Source organism: Lissotriton helveticus, chromosome 11 (assembly GCF_964261635.1).
Source record: "Lissotriton helveticus chromosome 11, aLisHel1.1, whole genome shotgun sequence".
Taxonomy (NCBI): Eukaryota; Metazoa; Chordata; class Amphibia; order Caudata; family Salamandridae; genus Lissotriton; species Lissotriton helveticus.
This window is the reverse complement of record NC_136072.1, coordinates 445,661,468-445,682,044: the sequence shown is the minus strand read 5'-3', so window position 1 is coordinate 445,682,044 and position 20,577 is coordinate 445,661,468. Positions and strand designations below refer to the sequence as shown.

The 20,577-nt window shown below is 45.9% G+C and overlaps 1 protein-coding gene and 1 long non-coding RNA gene across 3 annotated transcripts in view; one reads left to right on the top strand and one right to left on the bottom strand.

Moving 5' to 3' along the window:
- Window positions 1-9,389, bottom strand: part of AP1S3 (adaptor related protein complex 1 subunit sigma 3) — a 172,039-nt gene extending 162,650 nt beyond the window's left edge. For both annotated transcript variants that reach the window (XM_078665964.1, XM_078665965.1), the window contains exon 1: window positions 9,242-9,389. In XM_078665964.1, coding sequence (XP_078522090.1) covers window positions 9,242-9,244 — 3 coding nt within the window. In that variant the 5' untranslated portion in view covers window positions 9,245-9,389. The remainder of the gene's footprint in view (window positions 1-9,241) is intronic.
- The window catches only part of LOC144791297 (uncharacterized), a 105,899-nt gene continuing 94,051 nt past the window's right edge, over window positions 8,730-20,577 (top strand). The window contains exon 1 of the long non-coding RNA XR_013602353.1: window positions 8,730-8,900. This is a non-coding gene — a long non-coding RNA (uncharacterized LOC144791297). The remainder of the gene's footprint in view (window positions 8,901-20,577) is intronic.

Below are 20,577 nucleotides of genomic sequence, written 5' to 3'. Positions count from 1 at the left end.
TCTACTACTTACGCTTTTGGTGCTTGTAATGAGTTTCATCTGCTTTGCTTTACAGATTATCGCAGCAGATGTATTCTATACAAGAATAACGATGGTTCAATAAATAGAATGAAAATGTCCCACTGTATTCTGTATATTTGTCTGAGAACAAGTAAGCATGAGTGAATGAGCAAAAGGTTCTGATCTGTTTTCACGATCCCAGAAGGGTCAGGGTTTTCATGTCCAGTAGTTGCGAGAAGCCATTTGTCCCCTCATAATGTTACGGGGCTTAAGGTGGCACTGTGAGCTAGCTGGTCTATTGGCCAACACATCCTGAGGGGGTGTCCTCAATCATTCTGGGCACCAAGCCCCTAGTTAAATGCTGTCCAACAAAAGTGCAGATCCTATGGATTAGTAGGAACTACACATGGCGCCAAGCATTGGTTTGGTTCTTATGTAACAGTCTAAGTAATTCAGTTGTGCTTTTCTCAGATACCCGTACTCACCTATAAAACGGAGACGTTTGTGGTGGGAAGGTAACATCCGCCTGAGCTGAGTAGGTATACCCTATATATTGGCTGTAGGTTATTCAAGCTTGTAGGATGAAAATTCTCCCACACTGTGTTAACCCTATCTTCATGAATTAATTTAATAAAATTCCTTTTCTCTTCACACAATGTCCATAAATGAAGAAGCGAGTGAGGACATTGAAGAACAAGAAGTTCAATTAAATATTGCAAAAAATTGCAGTCATGCAGTTAATATGAAATTATTAGATTACGGCCTTACGGCAATGAGTTAAGACGTGATCTTCGTGGTTGAGGCACACAAAGCATTCAGAACAAAAGTAGTCTATTCCTGGATTAAATTTCCAGCTGCGGATGCACATACACAATAGTTTCACACTTAGCATCGAAGATGAAACATCAAAGGAATATTTTCCATACGTAGACATAGAAATTCTGTTAACTTACCAAGAGCATATAAATTGGTTCAATGGCGACCTCCCCCATACCATAGAATATGTCAGACTCTGTCCGCTCATTAAAGAAGGATCGACCTGGCAGGTTTTAGCTGCTTATACAGCTCATTCTAATCTTGCTAATTTAAAAGCAGCAGAAATAATTCAATTATACAAAGATCCAGTAAAACTATACAGAAACTTCATGCAGTACATCATTAGTACACTAACAGTTAACCCTGTGTGGACCGCTCAGGCTGCACAACCACAATTAGCTGATTAACTGAATGTCAGCATGGGAAAAGTTCCCACCAGTTGGGCGCAAATTCCGTCTGGATAACGCAGGAAAATTGGTCAACTTGAAGCAGTTTTTCCCTATGCGGGCCGCAGGAAAAACACAGAATATTAACAATTTGCTTGCCGATGGGGAGGGCTTCCGCGGTGGAAGATTGTGCCACTTGGGGTATAGTTTTCACTGCAGTTTATACCGGAACACCTGGTACCCCTTCAATATCAGTTCCACCTGAGGTACTGAAACAATTACAGAATGAGTACAGGGCAGCAGCTCCACCAGAAATTGCTGCCATGAGCTCTCCATTCTGTTAAGTGTTCGAGGTCCTCCTCCACCCGCAGGCTCCTGTTAGTGCCTCATCCCTGGTGGTCCAGTGGAAGAGCACTCTGCTCTTCTGCTGTTCCGCCTCTCTCTCTTGGCTTTTTATGTGCCCTTTTTATTTGCTCTCTCTGCTCTCTTTTATCTCTTGCTCTCTTTTCCCTCCTTTCCCTTTTCTTTTTGCCCTCTTCTCTCCATTAACCCCCTCGCACTGCCCGACGCGGCTGCCCCCGCGGCCCCTCCCCTACCTCCAGCATGTCCTTCCCACTCCCACCTCCCAGCTGACCGGCCTACCGCCGTCTCCCTACTTAAAGGTGTATGCTGCACAGCAAGAAGAGCTAGACCGCTGACCTGGTCAGTGTGACTGCTCTCCGCCCGCGCAGCTCCACCAGTAAGTGGTGCCCTGAGCTCTCCATTCTGGTAAGTGTTCCGAGGTCCTCCTTCACCGGCAGGCTCCTGCCTGTGCGACATCCCTGGTGGTCCAGTGGGAGAGCACTCTGCTCTTCTGCTGTTCCATCTCTCTTGGCTTTTTCTGTGCCCGCTTTTCACTTTTTTGCTCTCTGTGTTCTCTTTTCTTTTTGCTCTCGTTCTCCTCCCTTCTTTTTTTTGCCCTCTTCTCTGGCTTTACTCGCTCGTGCTCCCCGCTGCTGTTGCCAGCGCAGCCCCTCCAGCATGTCCCTCCCGCCTCCTAGCTGACTGGCCTCCACCTGACCCCTACTTAATGGCAGACATGGCGCTGCCGCACCGCTAACGTGCCAAAGGCAGGCCCATCTGTGCTTTTCCACGACCAGACAGTGACCAAAGCCAGGGACCCAGGTCCTCCGACCCACCTCCTCTACGACTCAGGCACCCTCCAGGCTCTCAACCCCAGATGCAGCAACAACTACCAGCTTTCGATGCTGAGCAACACCCAGGGCCCGATCTTCTGTCGACACTGCTGCTGCACTTTCACCCACATTCGGTCCCCAGCAGCAGCCCCCAGCCTACCAGACATCACTGCTCAGAAACCACTCAACTGAATCCTTCTCAACGTGCGCTCCCTACACAAGCACGACATAGAAATCTGGGACCTCCTCAACACTCACGCGCCTGATGTCACCTTCCTCACAGAAACCTGGACCAACTCCAACTCTGCACCCGACATCGCCACTGCCATTCCCAATGGATACAAGGTCCTGCGAAAAGAGCGCCCCACCCGCTCATGTGGAGGCATCGCCATCATCCACAAAAGCTCCCTCTGCAAGACAACCACCGGCACGGATGACACTACGACCCTCATGGAGCATCTCCACTTCCAGATCCAGACCAACCCTAAATCGACTATCCACGGAGCCCTCATCTACAAGCCGCCCGGCCTCTGTGTTCCTTTCACCTACACCATTGAGGAGCTCATGCAGCCTACTCCCTCGCCACCACAGACTACATCCTACTCTGAGACCTAAACTTTCACCTGGACAACAACAACTACCCCAACACCACCACCCTCCTAGAGAACCTTGCCAACATAGGACTAAAGTAACTTGTCACCGCCCCCAAACACACAGTGGGACACACACTTGATCCTGTCTTCGCCGAAGGAAACAGCGTCTCCTACAGCCACACCACAGAACTCCTCTGGACAGACCACCACTGCATCCACTTCTCCTTCAGAAAACCCACCGTACGAAAGCACACCCAGCGCCTCCCAAGTAGAAGCTGGAACAAAGTCACCGAAGACCAGCTCACCTCCGCCCTCACTAACACCCCACCACCGACTACCCCAGATGCTAAACCTGTGGCACGCAACCTCCACCGCTGTATCACAAACTGCGCCAACACATTCGCCCCCCTCAAGAAAGCCACAGGACGACACATCAAGAAAGCAAGTTGGTTCACCCCTGCATTCCAAGAATCCAAGCGCTCCTCCCAACAAAATGAAAAGACGTGGAGGAAGAACAAAACACCAGAAACATACACCACCGACAGAGCAGCCATCACAGCACATCACAGCACATCACCACCTCCTCAAATCTACAAAGTAGAACTTCTTCCAAGACAGAATCCTTATCAACACCCACAACTCCAAAGAACTCTTCTCCATCATCAAGGAATTTGCCAAACCCAGCAGCGAAACAACAGACGTCCCACCCTCCCAAAACCTCTGCAACAGAATCAGCACCTTTTTTCACCTTAAGATTAACATGATCTACGACAACTTCAACAACCAGGACCTCTGGACCGATCCAGCTCCCCCCCCAGCAATACCATTCAACAGACCCTGCTCACTTGGACCCAGCTCACGACAGAAGACACCTTAAAGACCATGAAGAGCATCCACTCCGGACCACCCTCAGACACCTGCCCACCCCACATCTTACACATAGCCGCCACGGACATCGCACCTGAACTACGCCGGATGATCAACTCGCTCCCTCCAAAATGCCACATTACCCGACGACTGGAAACATGCAGAAGTCAACCTCCTCCTGAAGAAACCCTCCACAGACCAATGGACCTCAAGAACTTCAGGCCCATCTCCAAGCTTCCATTCGCAGCCAAGGTCATTGAAAAGGCCGTCAACACCCAGCTAGCAAACTTCATCGAAGTCAACAATGTCCTGGACATCTCCCAATCTAGATTCCACAGCACCGAGACTGCCCTACTCGCCACCACCAACTAAATCCGCTCCCTCCTCGACCAGGGCAAAATGGCAGCCCTCATCCTTCTGAACCTCTAAGCTTCCTTCGACACGGTCTCCCACTACACACTAGCCACCAGACTCCACAATGCCGGTATCCGTGGAAAGGACCTTGACTGGATGCGCTCATTTCTCACAGGCAGTCCTGCCTCTCTGAACCAAGAGAGAACAGATGTGGAGTGCCCCAGGGATCTTCCTTCAACCCCACCCTCTTCAACATCTACATGGCCCCCCCCTCGCAACCATCGTCAGCAACCACGGGCTCAACATCTTCTCCTACACCACCCAGCTCATCGTTTCCCTCACCAAAGAACTCCTCACCAGGCACAACTTCCAAGAAGGGATGATAGCCATCACCACCTGACACTCAACTCAGAGAAAACAAGTCCTCATCCTTGGCTCCACCCCCTCCACATGGGACAACACCTGGTGCCCCCCCCCCCCGACTTCGGAAACCACCCCACCCCGACGGAACACGCATGAAACCTCTGCATGAGACTAGACTAATCGCTCACGATGAACCACCAGATCAACGCCGTATCCTCAGCCTGCTTCCACACCCTCCGCATTCTCCATAAAACGTTTAGATGGATTCCTTCCGAATCCAGAAAAACAATCATGCATGCCCTCATCAGTAGCAGACTGAACTACGGCAACACTCTCCATGCCGGAATTAACAAGAAACTACTTTGCAAGCTCCAGAACGCAGCTGCCAGACTGATCCTAGACATGCCCCGTCACACCCAGATCCCCCAACACCTCTGCGATCCCCACTGGCTCCCTATCGAAAAAAGAATAACCTTCAAGCTCCTCACTCACGCACACAAGGCCCTCCACAAAATTGGACCACCATACCTAAACAACCGCCGCTCCTTCCACGCACCCAGGAGACACCTCCGATCAGCTAGCCTCTCTATGGACACTATCACACACATCTACTAGTCCAGAACAGAAGGTAGGACCTTCTCCTACCTTACAGCCAAGGCCTGGAACAACCTCCCACTCCACCAAATCCCTACACTGCTTCAGATCAGGAAGGACCTCAAGACCTGGCTCTTTGGATGACCCCAAAACTCTATGGAGCCCCCTCCCCCAGCGCCTTGAGATTCTTGCGGGTTAGTTGCTGCGCTTTACAAACCCCTGATTGATTGAATGATTGATAGTGTGAAGGTGGATAAGTATGTGTTAAAACAAAGAACTGTAGAATAATAGTGGCATAGGTTAAAAGTTCAAGTAACGGTTGCACTGTCAAGTCAGACCCAAAAAAATCCACATTATTAATTACTGACCTCATCCCATCTTTACTGCTGCCAGAACAAAAACACTGTACATTTTCTGGTTATCTAAGACACTTTAGTAGCATTACAATGTCATGTGTGTGCCCCTGAAATTTCAAGTTCATGCAGCTGGATAAAGAAACAAAATGATCACAGCTGTGTGGAAGGCAAGCATTTTATGTGGAAAAACACAATGTCTGCCCAATCAAAACATGTACTCCTGGTTTCCAACATGTAGGCGGAGCAAAAGCCTTTCTCCTACTGATACTCACATAATTGTTTTGTGATAGCAGGGCTGTCAAGACAGACCATAAATAAACAAATGTGTAACTACAAGAACGGTGTGAGCACTTGAAACAGAGCCAAATCATAATATGAATGTAGCCAGCCTGTAAGTAGCTGGAGCTACAGGCTCCAAACTCTCTCCCATCACAAGTTGGGGGCCCTCCATTGAGACAGGGAAGATTTTAAAACAGATGAACTGCCCTGATCGGTTCTTTACCTCTTTCAATGGTCTGCAATCTGCTTAAATTTAGAAGAAGTTAAGTGTAGTAGCACATTACCACCAGTGGTCCCAACTCAAATGCAGGATAAATGGGTATACTAAAATGGACCTATGTACATGGTAAGGGGATTAGGTCTCTCTCCTGTTGTTTAATTATGATTAGGTTTAAGCCACGACTAAAAATAAGTGAGCCAAGAATATTTCTTTTTAAGCTACCAAGATGGCTTTTTAAGCTGTTTTTGGTATGACCTACAAGAAACAGGTTTGACAAAAGAGATTAAAAGCATTTCTGGCTGGGACACCTCAGCCCATCAACCTTCCAAATACCTATAAAATATTGGCTAGTAGTAATACGTTATTCACAGGCAAAATGATGGTACTAAGCAGAACATAAGAAGTTATTACTATATCAAATTAATACATTTTGACAAACAAATTAATTTCCAGCTTAAACAACTAAAGAAAGGTTTGCCCACTGAAGCAGTCTGTTTGCACATAAAAATATCAGATAATTTGCATCAAGCGATTTAAAATCGAGATCCAGTTTGACCTGAAATTGTGATGGAAACCATCATGTCAACTCAGCAATGAAGCAACAATTTCACTTGAATATCGGAAAAGGGGGTATAGCCCACTTCAGGACAAATTACGACTAGAACTTCTGAAACCTTGAAAAATGCACCCACTAACAAGCTGTGCTCACAAACCCTGTGGCAGTTTTTCACAGAAGAAGCCTCTAATTTGCTGGAAAAGAAAAAGAACTCAACTGCTACAGTGTTCTCTCTGTAGCCCTATTATTGTGTGGGGGTTGGAGGCCTACCATTAAAGCAAACACAATGGTGTTCTATACATATCTTTAAGGGCATTGGTTAAGCCTCCTTCTCTCCAAGGATTCTCTGGATCAGGAACCTTTGGTTTGAGACAGTTAGTTAAATCTAAGGCTTCCAGTGTTGTTTGTACGTATTGTTACAGATAAATACAGACCGCAAACAATGTGTTTTCTGTCTGCATTTATTTTAAAAAGTGAATAAATACAAAAAAATATATATTTTAAGTGACTCTCCGTGCTATCTTTCATGAATTATAGGCCACATCTGAGCAAATGGACCGCTCTGGAAATAAAAAAACAGGATGCAATTTCTTTAAATAACGGCATATGTCAACATACATTTGTGATAAAAATGCTAATATTTACCAGTGGATGTATTGTTATGTAATAATTGGCAGCTTAAATAGTTAAAACACAACAGACGTCAAAGTATTAGTGCGTGTCTATCAGTTAAATAAATATGGAAATGTAGTTTTACAACTTCATTTATTCGCCAAACACAAAATAAACCTGGATAAATACAGACGGAATGCAAAAAAAAAATACCTTAGATACCGGGAGCCTTAATTTAAATCCTGGATTAGCCCACATGAATATTTGAGTCTAAACCTCTTTCCGGAGGCTTTTTGAATGTATCCTTAAACCTCCACTGGAAGGCACGAGGGACTATTTTCCTAAAAGGGCACTGGCGTTACACATTTACCTATTATAGAGAAGGTGGTCAGTGACATTGGTGGGGCTTCATATTATTCGGTCTGAGCTTACAGAACCTAATGGGGTATGGATATTGAGCTGAGATATGTATATAGGATCACCTCGTATTTCCCTACAACAATATAGGAGCAGTACGAGTGTTTCAAGAATTTGGGGAGAACTGATCTAGTTTACACTTAGACTTCAATGTGATATTGCTGTAAAGAAATGCATTAGTCCTGATGAAGTCCTCTCGGAGGACGAAACGCATTGGCCGGGCTGTTTCTTTGTAGAGAAGAATAATAAAGAGAATTGTTTTTTGAGACTTCATACCAAGGCTCCAATGTTATTTTGATATTGGAGAAGAATACAATGATATTGACACCATTGAATTATGAATACTTTCTGAAAAGAGGAGAGAAGAAACAACGAGACCAAACTCTACAATACAATCATTGGACTCTTGAGGCATGCATTCCCTTTTGTGTTTTTTACATGTAACTATTTAATTACTTGTCTAATCCATGCACTGTATACATAAAGCAGTCCTTTAGTAACTGTTTTGCATCACAGTAAACATACATATTGCTTTTGTCAAAGTGGAGCGAGGGTGTCAAATTTATTGAGTTTTCCAAGGCTTTAAGTAGTTTGTTCTTTTCACCCACAACGTTGTTAGGTTACATGTATATAACGTGTAAATAAAAGATGAGAAAGGCAAGGTGTCATCTGTAACCCAGCTGGATTTTGTAATGTTAATAGTTAGACATTTAAGCAAGATGCCATCAAAATCGAAGTGCTGAATAAAAAGTGTATAATGAGGATGTGCGAGGTTAAAATGCTGCTCCAACTTATAACGGCCCTTTGAAATGCATTTGACTTACTAAGGAAATATTTGTGGTCACTTAAGGAAATTGGTTATTTAGTTTTATTTACTTAAAGTGAGGATCGAATATGATTTTCTTTGGGTATCAAAAACTTAAGCTTGTAAAAAAAAAATCACAATGATTCGAGCTGTTTTCCAGTCAAATGAAAAAGGACGGCGCATATCGCAGTTTTTAGGCGCCCTTCTGATTAAAAAAAAAAAAAACAGTCATCTAATTATCAAGGAGATAACAGTCACTTTGAGGCGGCGTGGGAAACACCCATAGAAGGGTTCACCAATCCCGGCCTTGCCTGTGCAGGTGGGTGGGGTTATGAATGGGTATTCTCTCTGGTATGGCTACTCCTAGAAACGCACCTGCAGACAATACAAGTGCAGAAAATAAGACGTTGCTCGTCAGTCACGGAAGTCCACAAACTAGAAAAGATTGCAGCCAAACATGTTTGCCTGGTCCGCAGAGGTGCGCTGTCTGAGCCTTACAGAGTCCAGGTAACCAGTTCACAGTGATAGAGCAGGGACTAAATAAAGCGCACTTAAAACGAGCTCAGGTAAACAAGTAGCAGGGCTGATGCGTACTTAATTACGACATGCAAGAGGGGAATTGAGCAGGTTTGTAAATGGAGGAAGGGTTTGCTCGGGGTATACGTCACGAGGGTTCCTAGTGGTACTGGGCTGACCTACTGTACACCGAAGGGAGCTTGGGGAGTTTCCCAGCAGATTATGAAACTAGGCTGTGAACTACTCGCACACGGTGGGCTGTCCCTCACACGCACCTGCCTACACTGTCAGCCGCCGCCATCGCCCACAACCCCAGGGGTATTTCCACTCACCATGACTGCAGCATGCGACGGGGGGAGGCAGCCGGTGCTCTGCTGCTGCCACAGGTGAGCGTCCCTTCCGTTCAGCTCATGCTCTGCCTTGGTTCCCACAATGCCCCGAACTGAAAGTTGCTGAACTCCTCCCCCTTGGAGGCGTTATGGGTCCAACCCGGGGCAAGGACGTGCCAGGTAGCGTGACTCGTTCTGTAGGTAGGTTTCGGAGGTATAGACGCAGCAAACAGGGAGGGAGAGGTGAGTAGGGAGCGGGCCTGGCCAAAGACGGGGGCGTCCACCTTTACCAGCGACTAACCCGGCAGGGAGGGCCGTCTGAGGCGCCTGTACGTTCGTGTGTCCTGCCCCGGCTAAATTATGTTTAAGGCTCCCTGTTTTCCGTTTTTTGTATTATTACAGATAAATACAGACAGAAAGCAACGTGTTTTCTGTCTGCATTTATGTTTAAAAGTGGATAAATACAGAAAATGGTGCTTCTTTTAAGTGACTCAGTATTATCTTTCATGAATTGTAGCCTCTTTTAACTGGCTTAGTGTTACCTTTCATGAATTGTAGCCCAACATCTGAGCAGATGTACAGCATGGGAAATGAAAAAGCAGGTTGACATTTCTTTAAATAATGGCATATGTCATTGTACATTTGTGGGATAATGCTATTATTTAGTGGATGTATTGCTACGTAATATTTGGCAGCTTAAATAGCTAAGTCACGATAGAGATCAAAGTATGAGTACTCATCTATCGGCTAAATAAATATGGAAATGTACAGTTTTACAACTTCATTTATACACAACACAAAATAATTATGGATAAATACAGATAAAATGGACGAACAATAAATATGGATAAATACAGATGGAAATGTTGAAAAAATAAATACCATAATACCTGGAGCCCTAATTATGTTTACGACGCTAATAGGTAAAATATTTTAAGCCCCCTGAGCTGCTGTTGGAATCGTGAACAATGGGTTGACATGTCAATTAGGGCCTTAAAGACCACAAGTTAGACACCTGAAAAATGGTGCTGGCATTTTAACCAACAGTATTTTGCACACTGGAAATGTTGTCCCTTTCTGTACAATGTTAAAAGTGAAACTACAATTCCTATAATGCAGCGTTGTTACCTAATAATGCACCCGGGTGAAGATATGAAAGGTGTAATTAGGTCAGTTGTGTTATTGAACTGTGGTTTGACACTTCTAAATTAGAAGTTAAACTTTTAGTCGTTGAGCTGCTTAAAATAGAAGACAAGTACAGTTTCTTTGAACCCTTCCCTTGGCACTGTGAGAATTGCCTTTAACCTCTCCCTTCATGGGATCCAATCCCTTTCTTAGGTGACGACATTCTCAATTTGAAGGAAACACCCTCTTATGCTGGTGGCATTCATGGCAAGCTATTGTATAAAGCTAGCAATGGCAAAGCCAATAGGTCTGTATTGTTCTTTTTTTTTTTTCGGCACGTTCTTGTAGATTGAAAAACCTACCTTAGTTTTTTTTCTTCTGGCTTCAATATTGAAGGTAGTGTCTGTCACCTGTGGTTTGGAGACTCATCAGGTATGATGGTCCCTTTGGTTTACGTTTGTTTTCACTAATAGTCACATTCAAAATATGTAGGCTATTGTTCTTGAGAAGCAAATTCAGTAATGAACAGTCAAAATATGCAGGCATGGGCTATCGTTCCTTATAGATCGAAAATGCACTAGTAAGATGTCACATTAGGTGTAAAAGGTGTGCATTGGTGATGTAAAAACCTGATTGACAGCAGATCGACTTGGAGTCACCGTTGTTGCAACATCAATATGAGTGTTGTAACAGGAAGACTAAAATGTAGGCACAAAATGGTTTTTGGACGCAAAGTAAACCATACAAGATCCCTTTTCCTTGGAAGAGAGCCCATTACAGCTGCTCCTACCCATTTAAGGGGCTAACAAAGAGATTGCCGACCCGACCAATCTTACCCCAGATATTGCTCAATTGAGAACTACTATAAACAGTGTATGTTCACATTGCACCTTACCTTCCCGTCTTCAAATTCAGTTTTGGTTTGTCTTTTCACCTGGTGTATACTCACTCTTCCTGCTTTCCTTCAGAAACACATCTGATATTTAAACAAATAATCCTTGTTCAATAAACTCGGTTTGGTTGTTTATAAATACTTCCTGCTCTGTAATCTTCCTTTCTCTATTCAAAGGTATTATTGATGTAATTACAAAGGTTGTTTAAAAGATTAATTCTGCACAGAAAAGTCTGTGAACAAAAGCTTTAGGTGCAAATCAACTTTCCTTTTTGTAAATTTTATTATTTTGCCGTCATACAAGTAACAACAACCAACAGTACATGGCTTGCTGAAATGAGTGCCTGATTGCCCCCGAACATCAGGCAAGGGTCCAGATCAATTACATTATGTGATCTATCTGCTTGAAATGATGATCATTCTTGTTCATCGTCTGACAAAGGTAAGTCCTGCATTCTCAAATAACCCAACAGTGGCTTCCAAATGTCTTTAGGCCTTGATGTCGGCGACAACTTCTCCGCATAAAGTTCCAGGTTTTCGTTACAATATACAATCCCCCAGATGCATCAAGTCCAGATTTTGCGAATTCTAAATTGCAAAAAATACCGAATCACAATTTAGAATTCGCAGAATGGGATGCATCAAGAAAAGTGATTAAAAAAAGCGAATCGCAGTCGGCCACAATTGCTGATTGCGATTTTCGCTAAATCGTACAAAATTCGCAGAATCGCCTGTTTCCCATGTTGAAATTGAGATTTCGCAATTACCGAAATCGCAAATTGCGAGCACGCTAATTGCGCGATCGTAAAAACGGGAAGTCGCATTTCGAGCACAATGATGACATCACAACCAGGAAGTAGGCAGTTCCCTCACTCATTCTGAACACAGAGCCTGAGAGAGGAAGAAGCACAGCACAGAGCTCCACCAGACACACCCTGCAGCACCACAACAGGACACACTCACTAAACCAGAATGTCCCAGGAAGCAGCAGAAAGCAGTGCACCTGGCAGAAAATGCAAAATCTAAATTTCTGAGCAGGAGTTGGAGTTCCTCATCGAGGGTGTAAGCAAGGACCATGACAGGCTGTTTGGCAAGGAATCCCGGAAGGTGCCTGAGGCAGACAAGAGGCGCATTTGGCAGCTCATCCGGTCCAAGGTGAACTCTGTTGGAGTGACCCAGCGCTCCATTGATGAGCTGAAGAAGAGGTGGTATGACCTCAGAGGTCGTGCCAAGGAGCGCATTGCAGAGAGGCCGGGGGAGCAACATGCCACGGGAGGAGGAGACCCCACAGTTGCACCCAACACTCCACTTGAAGACCTGGTGGAGGACACAATCAACCCTGCAGCCTGCTTGGGGGTCACCCGGCTGGACACCTCCCGACTCACCCAACAATCCCAAGGTAAGTGCCATGCAACTGCGACTCCGTACCCTAACCATGCCTCCAGAGCTAGCCATTTGATAACCCCAGTAATGCAGGCCATGCACATCTGAAATGCCATATTGCATTGTGGGACCTGTAGTGTTACAATATTTCCCTGATAGCCACACACAGCCAGACCTGTCAAGTGAAACATACCCATAAAGCCAGTCAGGGAATGCAAGCCTGCATGCATGTTGCAACATCCCATGTGCAAGATACATATCATTAATCATGCACCCATTTACATCACGGTTGCTGCAGAACAACCCAGCACAGACAGCGAGGCACTCCAAATTGAGGAGAACCCTGAGGACACCGAGGGAGAGGGCCATCCTGCCCCACGACCTGGAGCATCAAAACCACCAGCACCAGTCCCACCACCTCCCCATGCGGACAGGGCCACCCCTGCAGCTACAGGAGGGCAGCAACCACCCCATGTGACACCCATGGCAGTGGTACAGGCCACACCACCACCCAGGAGGCAGACACGGCGCACAGCCACTGTGCGTTCGCAGTCCAGCGGACTGATGAGGCAGCAGCGCAACGTGGCAACATGCGCTGTCAGGGGGGAACATGTCCAAGATCCAGGGCTGGGTATAGAACGCCGGATGCTAGCTGTCCACCAAAAGCAGGCACGGCACATGGTAGCCATGCAGCTGCAGCTTTATAAGACAGCGCGAAACGTGAGCCAGCTCACGGAAAGCGTGCATGTGCTGACGGCTACAGTCAGGGAGAACAGCCAGATCATGGTGTCACAGCAGGACATCACCGCCACCGCCAGCTGCTGACCCGGCTGTCAGCATATACCAGATCAAACCACCTGATTGGTAATGTGACCTCCCATCTTTCACGCCGGTCCCTGGCGATGCAAATTCAGATGGTGCAATGCTGCCAGGACGTTGCTAGGGCGTTGGAACAGGTCACAACCGCTGTCCAGAATCAGCAGGCGTGTGGCCATGACCATGCAAGGGGGGGGATGATGCCAGTGAGGGCACATCAAGTCTCAGCAGCCTGTCCGTGCCTTAGATAACCGAACGCCGCCGCAGCACCAGGCCCAGTGCAGCATCACGGGTCAATACTGGCGAGGAGGATGTGGAGAGGCGACTGGGTGCGTCCGGCCGGAGGCGCCAGTGATTGCATGTACTCTAGCAGCAGTGCCATGCTGATATGACAAACACGCCTGCTTCGCTATCATGGGGCTGTATGAGGAAATAGTTTTCATGTAATGTGAAAAAAAAATAAAGAAATATTTTTGTGCAAAAAACAATAAGAATTTATTTTAAACGTAAATCCGACTCATGTCATTATTTCATTTGGCATGCATGAGTGCAGTGTTGTGTGAGGGGTATGGGTGCACTAGAAATAGTTCATTGTGATGTTGTTGTGGCGCCTGTGTCCTTCTGCAGGATTCTCCCCGCGTGCATGATGCACATGTGCAGGTGGTCGGTTGTCCCCCTCCGACTCACTGCCAGAGATCTCCACAGGTATCATCCGCTTGGTAGCAATATTGTGGAGTATGGCACACACGGCCACGATGCGGCAGCAGATCTCAGGTTGGTATTTGAGGGCCCCACCAGTCATATGTAGGATGCGGAATCAGCTCTTTAACAGCCCAAATGTCCGTTCAATGCAATTTCTAGTGCGAATGTTTGCAGCATTGTAACGCCGTTCCTGTGGTGTGGCAGGGTTGAGGTATGGGGTGAGGAGGTACTCACGGAGGCCGTAGTCGCTGTCACCTGAATGAAAGGAGCAGTGGGTCAGTCCCTGTTATGCGCAGCTACATGGTCTCGACGTACTGTATGTGGGCATGTGTACTTACCTAGGAGGTGTCCTTCGCCATAGTCACCCCTGGCCAAGCGGGTGTGTATGCCACTGTGCCGGAAGATGAAGGAATCATGCCTGCTCCCCGGGTATTGGGCCACTATGTCAGTGATAATTGTCTTTGCATTGCAGACCATCTGGATGTTCAGTGAGTGGTAGGGCTTGCGGTTCCGGTACATGTACTCTGTCTCAGCAGGTGGGCAGATGTGGATGTGGGTACAGTCGATGCAACCAATTACATGGGGAAATTGCGCAATGTTGTAGAAGGCAAGCTTTGTTTGATTTAAGTCCTGTTGGGTGGTTAGGGAGGTTATGTAGTGGTGTATCCAGGTCAGCATGGCGTCCAGGAAATACCGTAGGCAGCGTGACAGTGTGCTCTGGGAGATCCCCCCCTGCATATGCAACTATCCCCTGGAAGCTTCCGGAGGCCAGGAGGTGCAGGCAGCACAGGACCTGGACATGGGTGGGCACGGCATTGGTCCTCCTTGTTGGGTGCTGCATCAGGGGGTCAAGGTCTCTGATGAGCTTGTGAATCATTGCCCCATTTAGCCTGTATTTGGGGTATATCTCCTCTTCAGTCTGGCCCAGGAGTGTTATCCGCAGCCGGAAGATGCGCTCCTGAATCCTGCGTTGGTTCCGGGCTGCGCGCTGGAGCCTCAGCAGCCTTGCCGCGATGTATAGACCTGGCATTGTGAATGTACTCATGTTACTACTGTTACTACTGTGTCTCCTTAAGTATGTTTGTTTTGCTCCTCTCATTGTTCCTGTTTGAAAAAAAAAAAAAAATCCCCATTGAACTTCATGGTTACCACCTGGTTTGACTTCTCCTTAAATTGCGACTCGCATTTAGCGATTTTGTTCTTTTTTCCGCAATTTGCAATGTTTGATGCATTGTATTTGCGACTTATTTGCGAATTCGCAAATTAATTTGCATAATTAGTGGAAAATCGCTATTACAGATTCGCTAAGGGGGTCCACATTGATTCTGCAAATTTGTTTGCGAATTCGCAAATTGGTGGGGTTTTGCTTCATGAATTGCGGAAGCTGAAATTGTGACCGCAATTGCTGTTTCGCAGCTATTGCAATCACAATTTCGGTTGATGAATCTATGCCTAAGTCTTTTACTCAAGATTCAGGCAGAGGAGCTGCCCTGCTTTCCCAACACATCGCCACCCTCCTATTTGCGAGAAGCAATGCAATTTTTTTATACATTTCCCAGCTTCACCTTTGAAATTAGGCGTTGTATACAATAAACATGCTTTTGGGTAATACTGCACAGCAACATTGGTCATAATTCCTAGTCGAGATACCACCTCAACCCTGAACTCCTGTATTAGCCGACAATACCATGCCAATTGTATAAAATCTGCACCCTGAGCCCGGCACCTTTTGCATTCATCTGATTCTCTGAGCCCATATTTCTGCAGCTGGGCACGTGTATAGTAAACTTGGTCTATATATTTAACATGAATGATACGTAGATTGGCGTTCAAGGTCAGGACATCAGTGAGCTGGCAAATGTACTCCCATTCATTTTGCGTAAGTTGGGGCTGAATTTTTTGCTTCCAGCAGGCCAGGCTGTTATCCGTGTCTGAAAGGCTTTCTTCCCTGACCGCTCGGTATAGCTTAGTGATTAGTTTGTGTCTCGTTGGGCTTGCATGTAGTGTCTGTAGTGTTTGTAGTGTCGGTGGCTCATCCGGGAAGGTGTGACAAAGTGCTCGTACAGCCACCCTCAGTCTGCGATATGTAAGCATGAACAGCGGTGTCTTATTTTGTATGTATTGCAGCTCTTCTGGCGTTAAGAAAATACCATTCGGGAACAAATCTTGTCTATGCCTGCTAGCCTAAGGGAGCGTACAGGCCCCGCCTCTCAAGTGACTGATAGTGCTGCATGATGTGCAAGTTGGAGCAGGGGGGCATACAGCGGAAGTTTTACCACTAGGCGACCTATAGCCTGCCAGGCTGATATGGTACAGTCAATAGTATTTATTTCAGTTTTGGGTGTTCCTCGTTTGGAATGTGACAGGATGCTGCGTAAAGGAATTGGATGTGCATCCCCATCTTCCACCGCTATGCACGGAATAAAAGGATGAGGGTTATACCAGTAATGGGCATATTGTGCTTGAGTACAAGTACAAGTCTGGTACGCTAAAACCTCCTTTTTTTGTAGTCCAATGTAAGTGTATCCCAGCTCAACCGGGTTGTCAGTCTCCCCAGACCAGTTTCAGCAATTGTGAGTGTAAATTCTTAAAATATTGACTGGACAGCTTGATGGGTATATTACTAAAAAGATACAGAAAGCATGGGAGCACAATCATCTTAATGAGAGCAATTCTGTCCACCAGTGATAGCGGCAGCCCAATCCACTGTGCCACCTGGTGCTCTAGCTTGCAGTATGCCTTACCATAGTTTTCTCTCACCACTGTATCTGGGTTGCGATGAATCCAGATGCCTAGATACTTAACAGGATCGACAGGCCACTCAAGGGGGATCTTCAGAGCGTGCGGGCCGTGTCAGAGGCACTACAATCAATTTGGCCCACTTTATACAAAGACCAGAGAAGCGCCCGAAGTGGCTATATTCCCGTAGTATAGGCTCTAGGTACCTCTAAGGTTCCCTAACAAACTGCCCCATATCATCCGTGTGTAGTGAAATACTGATAGGTCTCCATGCTAAACGCAGTGCTGACTCTGTGTTGATACCTAATGATGCAGGCCAATGGCTCCAGCGATATTGAAAAGAGAAGTGGCGATAGAGGGCACCCTTGCCTTGTCCCTCTGAAAATCTTAAGAGGTTCCGAAGTCAGGCCCTCGATCCTTACCCGCACTGTTGGGTCAGTATATAATAGCCTCACCCGCCTACAGAAAAAAACAGGGAACACCATTTTTGTTCCTGTAGTTCAGGGTTTAAGATGTGGAACATGGCAAAAATACTGCGCAGGTTATGCGACGTGGATGTTTCCCGTATGAAACCGGACTGATCTGGCAAGACCATATTCGGGAGCAGGGGCTGGAGTCTAGTAGCAAGTATCTTTGCCAGTATCTTGGTATCTATGTTGATGAGTGACAATGGGCGATATGATTCGCACCTTGAGGGAGGTTAGTCTTTCTTTAAAAGGGCAATAATCAGGGCCTCTCTGAGTGTGGGCGGCAGTCTATCTTTTTCATAGGCCTCCTCGTACATAGCCAGAAAATGAGGTACCTACTTGAATTCCTTATAACATTTTTCTTGAGAGCCTGTCAGGACCTGGCGCCTTCCTGTTTGGGAGAGCCTGAATCGTATCTCTAATTTCCTCTGCCTCAATCGGTCGAGACAAGTATTCCCGTTGACTGCTAGACAGCCAGTCGAGAGCAATATGTGCGAAATATTCTTTCAGCTCGTCTGGTTCTGCCCCTTAGAGGTATATAGATCAGCGTAAAACTTCTGGTATTGAGCTGTGATTTCGTGAGGTGTTAAGTGATCCTTCCCTAAATCGTCAGTAATCTTAGTTATAGTATGGTGATCCTGCCTCATCTTAACTCTAACTGCAAGATTATGACCTGGCCTACTGCCCTCGCCATATGCCCACCATATGCCAGTGCAACATGCCTCTTTGACCGGTATTTCACCTCATCTACCACCAATTCATTAAATTCTAGCACTAATTATTTAATTTTAGCTAGCATAGCAGAACTCGGAGCGGCCTCTTGATCGATTTCTAGCTGTTTTAGCGCAGACTCCACCCTCAAGAGCCGCCTCATGATATCTTTTAGTATGCCTGCATTGGTACTGATGCAAGTCCCTCTAATTGTAGCTTTAAAGGTCTCCCAGATTGTGGCCGCTTCATTCACCAACCCCTTGTTTAGACTAAAGTATTGTTGAATAGCTTCCCTGATCGTGGCCTTGTATGTCGGGTCAAGCAGCGCCTTGGCCCTAAATCTTCATGTAAACTGTCAGGGAATAGAGATCCAGATGTGTAGTGTGAGCTTGACCGGATTGTGGTCTGACAAAGTTCTGGGTAATCTAGCTATGTCAGACACCCATGCATTGACCCCTTCACTGAGAAGCCAGTAATCAAGTCTCGACCAGCTTCCATGGGCAGTGGACATGCCTGTGCCTTCTAGTATATTTACATTCAGAATTCTCCATGTGTCCACGAGACCTAACTCTTCCATCCGCTCTCTAATAACATGAGCAGCCTTAGGAGAGTGCCCCCTCTGCTGACTTGATTCATCCTTGGCGGGATCTCAATGTGTATTGAGGTCACCACCCCATATTATTTCTGATTCTGGCCACTCATGAAGCACTTCCAATAGCCCCTCAAAAAAGTTGGGTTCATCCGTGTTGGGCCCATATGTGTTCACTAAAGTGATGAGCACCCCATGAAGCTTGCCATGGACAATGGCTTATCTGCCGTTATCATCTATCACTGAGTTGATCACAGTGAAAGGAGTACCTTTTTGATAAGTAAAATCACACCCCTTACATAGGATGAATACCAGGAGGCCATCTGATACCCCGCCCAATGTGCACCCATCCTAACATCAGTGTGTTTAGTCAGGTGCATTTCCTGAAGGAGAGCTACCATGATGTGATGTCTATCGAGTTGGGCTAAGACTTGTCTAATTTTCTTGGGGCAGTTCAGCTCGCACATATTCAATGTCACACATGATATTGGAATACTATCTATCTTTGCTACCCCAGCTATCTACTAGAACAGGGACATAGGAGGCAATCAGATGCAACCATGTACACAACTGGAGATACCATGACCACAGCAAGCCATATAAAACAGTCCCACAAATCTCCCCCACCCCTCAACCCAGCCCACCCACAACAGCAACCCAAACATGCTGAGGACAATGTACCCCAGAAGCCCCCCCAAAGTAAGAAAAAACCGAGGATCACCCACTGGAGGGTCGTCAGGAGTCCGAACAGCCTCCACAACGGAGGTGGCCAAGCAATGCAAATCCCAATCTGACTCAAGGCTTCCATGTAAGGGTCTACAGCACAGCTTTCCAAACTTTTCATGTTGGTGACACACCTTTTTGTGAAAACAATTTCAGGGACACGGTAACGGGAGGAAGCGCAGCGAGCGAGCCTGAACCACCTATGGTGGGTTCGGGCCCCACACACCACCCCACAGACACACCACCCCACAGACACACCACCCCACCCCACAGACACACACCCCACACACACACAACCCCCCAAACCCCCCCCCACACACCCTCCACACCCCCCACACACACACCTACACTCGGATTACTATATTCCCTATGGTCGTTATAGTTCATTTCATTTTATAGAAAAGTCATATGCTCATATATTTTCACAATTTGTAATTGCACCAGACTCATGTTTTTTTACTAGCTTTTTTACTCAATTAATATGCTACTTATATACAAATCAAATTCCCTCTTAATTTTTTTAAAGAGAAGCAAATATGGAAGAGAATAGAGTCAAATGATGTGGCTCCTGTGAATGCAAAAGGCGCCCATATTACCAGAAAGACCAAAATCACCACTTTTCAATAACTCTGGAGCAGTTCTATGTCGTCAAACACCCCCACACATGATGTTTAGCCACAAGTGAACCACATTGCAGCCAGTAGCTAGGTTGAAATGCAGAATTCAGTGACTTTGACCAAAAGCAGTTAAAAGTAAAAAAAAAGAAAAGTGTGAGAAAAAATATTCAACAGTTATCCCAACCACATTCGTTGGCACATTCTTAAGTAGAAAGTCTGAGAAATTCCAATTCGATCATATTTGAAGTTATCAAGGTATGCTTGCAGTGTAAGAATTGTAATGAAAGAGCATTATGGCTGGTGAAATATTGTCTTTTCAGCACACGAACAACACGTTTAACTACAAGGGATGTTTAGAAGAAAAAATGTGTATTTTTGCTGTCCGCTAGCATCATGTATTGTGTATTTATCTTAAATATTAGATAATGCTTTGGAAGAGGATTCCTCTCGACTACCACTTGGGTTAATTGAAATGAAATTAGACAGCCACAAGATTACGGACAATTGATAAACAAGCTCATTGTGGAAGGCCATTTCACATTTAAAAGGATAAATCAATGCCTCTCCTTTAACAT